Genomic DNA, 1,881 nt, shown 5'->3' on the forward strand with positions numbered 1-1,881 from the left:
TTGCGCGGCAGGCGCAACTCCTGACTCTCGTCGATGGCCTTCAAGATGTACACCTGCAGCACGGCCTCGATGGTGGCGGAGAGCGAGCCGTTGGGTGCCACGCTGACCAACCAGTCTGAGGAAGGACACCGTACCGATTTCATTGAGATACTAAAACACCCCATCTTCGTGCCCACTATAAAGACACTAACCTCGATGGCCCATGCGGATAGACTTGATGGTCTTGTACTTCTCGGTGTACTCCAGGCCCCTGGCAGCCAGTTCCTGGTACACATCGTCCTCTGCGAGCTCGATGGCGTCCTCCTCCAGGTCACGGGCGTGCAGGACGGGCGGCTGTTCACTGCCGGAGACCGTGACCTTGGTCTGACCCAGCAGTGCGGTGTGTGGCTTGTCGTTCTCGTCGACGTACAGTAGCTGCGTCTCCGTCGTGCCCGTCATGAAGTGAGCCTCGAGGAAGTTGTCATCTGCCCAGTGGGAAATGCGGATATCAAATTGACATCAGAACGATATCGGACATCAGAAAAGTGTCGATTTCGGGCCCATTTTTGAATCAGTTCTGAGTCAGAAACTTGAAAACGATATCGTTCTGATATCGATTCGATATCGCTTAAAATTCATTTCGCACTGGGTGTGGGTTACGGAACGTAAGACAGAACCTAGTAGCAATATGTATACGGCAAAAGGTTAACTAACCGTTACGAGAGACAGGCATCCACTGTTTCACAAGGATATCCTGGAAGGATACGTGGAAACTTTCACCCTTTTCTGCTTTTCTTGCGAGAGCACTCTCGTACATCAGGACCTGTAATATGGAGGTTCCATTAAACATGACCAAACTTCAAATAAAGCAATTGTTACTAAATGGACTTATGATCGGGTGGGCCCAAGTAACCCTCACTCACCAGCTCTTCCGATAGCGGGAAAATACGTGATCCGCTGACTTTTACGTGGTACAAGACGTTCAAATTTATGACCGTCAGGCTCTGATACACAGAAAAACAAAATAAACCAAAATTGAAAATTTCAATATTATTACCAAACCCGACCAAACTTCCATTATAAAGGGGTTTAACTCACCCATTTATCCGTTAGGTGCATTATGTCATTGTTTGTGGATTCATCATTGGCATAGAGCACAAGAGGCGCCAATGATAGAGTCCCTCGAGGTACAGGGAAGCCCACATCAGGATACAGGGCAGACACTTTGGGGGAAACGGATGCGAAGGACATCCTGTGGTTACAAGTAAGGCAAGGGATTAGGACACTGTGAGTATTTTCACAAACGTTTCAGCAAATGAATTCATACAACAGAAGTTGAGATAGTAACACTTGTTGTCGATTTCCACATTTTTCTGCCAAAAAAGCATATCCGCAAAAGTTGTGTACTTATGAATGGGAACAATAGACGACTCCAGTTTGAGAAGTGTTCAATGAAAGCTTTGTAAATAGAGTCCTACTGACCTGCCAATGGCGGCGAGCAGAAGTCGAAGGGGATCGGCATGGCCGCGCTGTGTGAGGGGGATGTGGACATTGTCGGGCAGCGCGCGCTTCAGGATGGCCTGCAGCAGGCCGTGAGGGGCCACCTCGATCAGGACGGCCTGCTCGGGGATGTACGGGAGCGCCTCTTCGAACAGCACGGGGCTCAACAGGTTGTTGGTCTGGTACTCGGCCGAGCAGAACTTAGCCAGCTCGCTGTCCTGGAAAGATGCGTCAATGGCTCTTTATTTCTGTTGGTCTAGAAGGGCTGGGCGAGAGAGGCGGAATCCTTACCCGCTTGTCGACTGGCACCGACGTCGTGATCCACCTGGAGGAGCGGGGCTTGGGCTCGGGGATAACCTCCTTGAGGTGCTGCAGCAGGTGCGGTGCGGCGGGCTGGATGTA

General features: G+C 50.6%; 1 protein-coding gene across 1 annotated transcript in view; it reads right to left on the reverse strand.

Moving 5' to 3' along the window:
- The window catches only part of LOC113210549 (fatty acid synthase-like), a 32,828-nt gene that overhangs the window by 8,357 nt on the left and 22,590 nt on the right, over positions 1–1,881 (reverse strand). Inside the window, exons 4-8 of the mRNA XM_052268628.1 lie at positions 1,078–1,231; positions 903–983; positions 694–802; positions 192–464; positions 5–115 (exon numbers count right to left, since the gene is read on the reverse strand). Coding sequence (XP_052124588.1) covers positions 5–115; positions 192–464; positions 694–802; positions 903–983; positions 1,078–1,231 — 728 coding nt within the window. The remainder of the gene's footprint in view (positions 1–4; positions 116–191; positions 465–693; positions 803–902; positions 984–1,077; positions 1,232–1,881) is intronic.

Source organism: Frankliniella occidentalis, unplaced genomic scaffold (genome assembly GCF_000697945.3).
Source record: "Frankliniella occidentalis isolate FOCC.00 unplaced genomic scaffold, Focc_3.1 Scaffold73, whole genome shotgun sequence".
In the NCBI taxonomy this organism is placed as follows: Eukaryota; Metazoa; Arthropoda; class Insecta; order Thysanoptera; family Thripidae; genus Frankliniella; species Frankliniella occidentalis.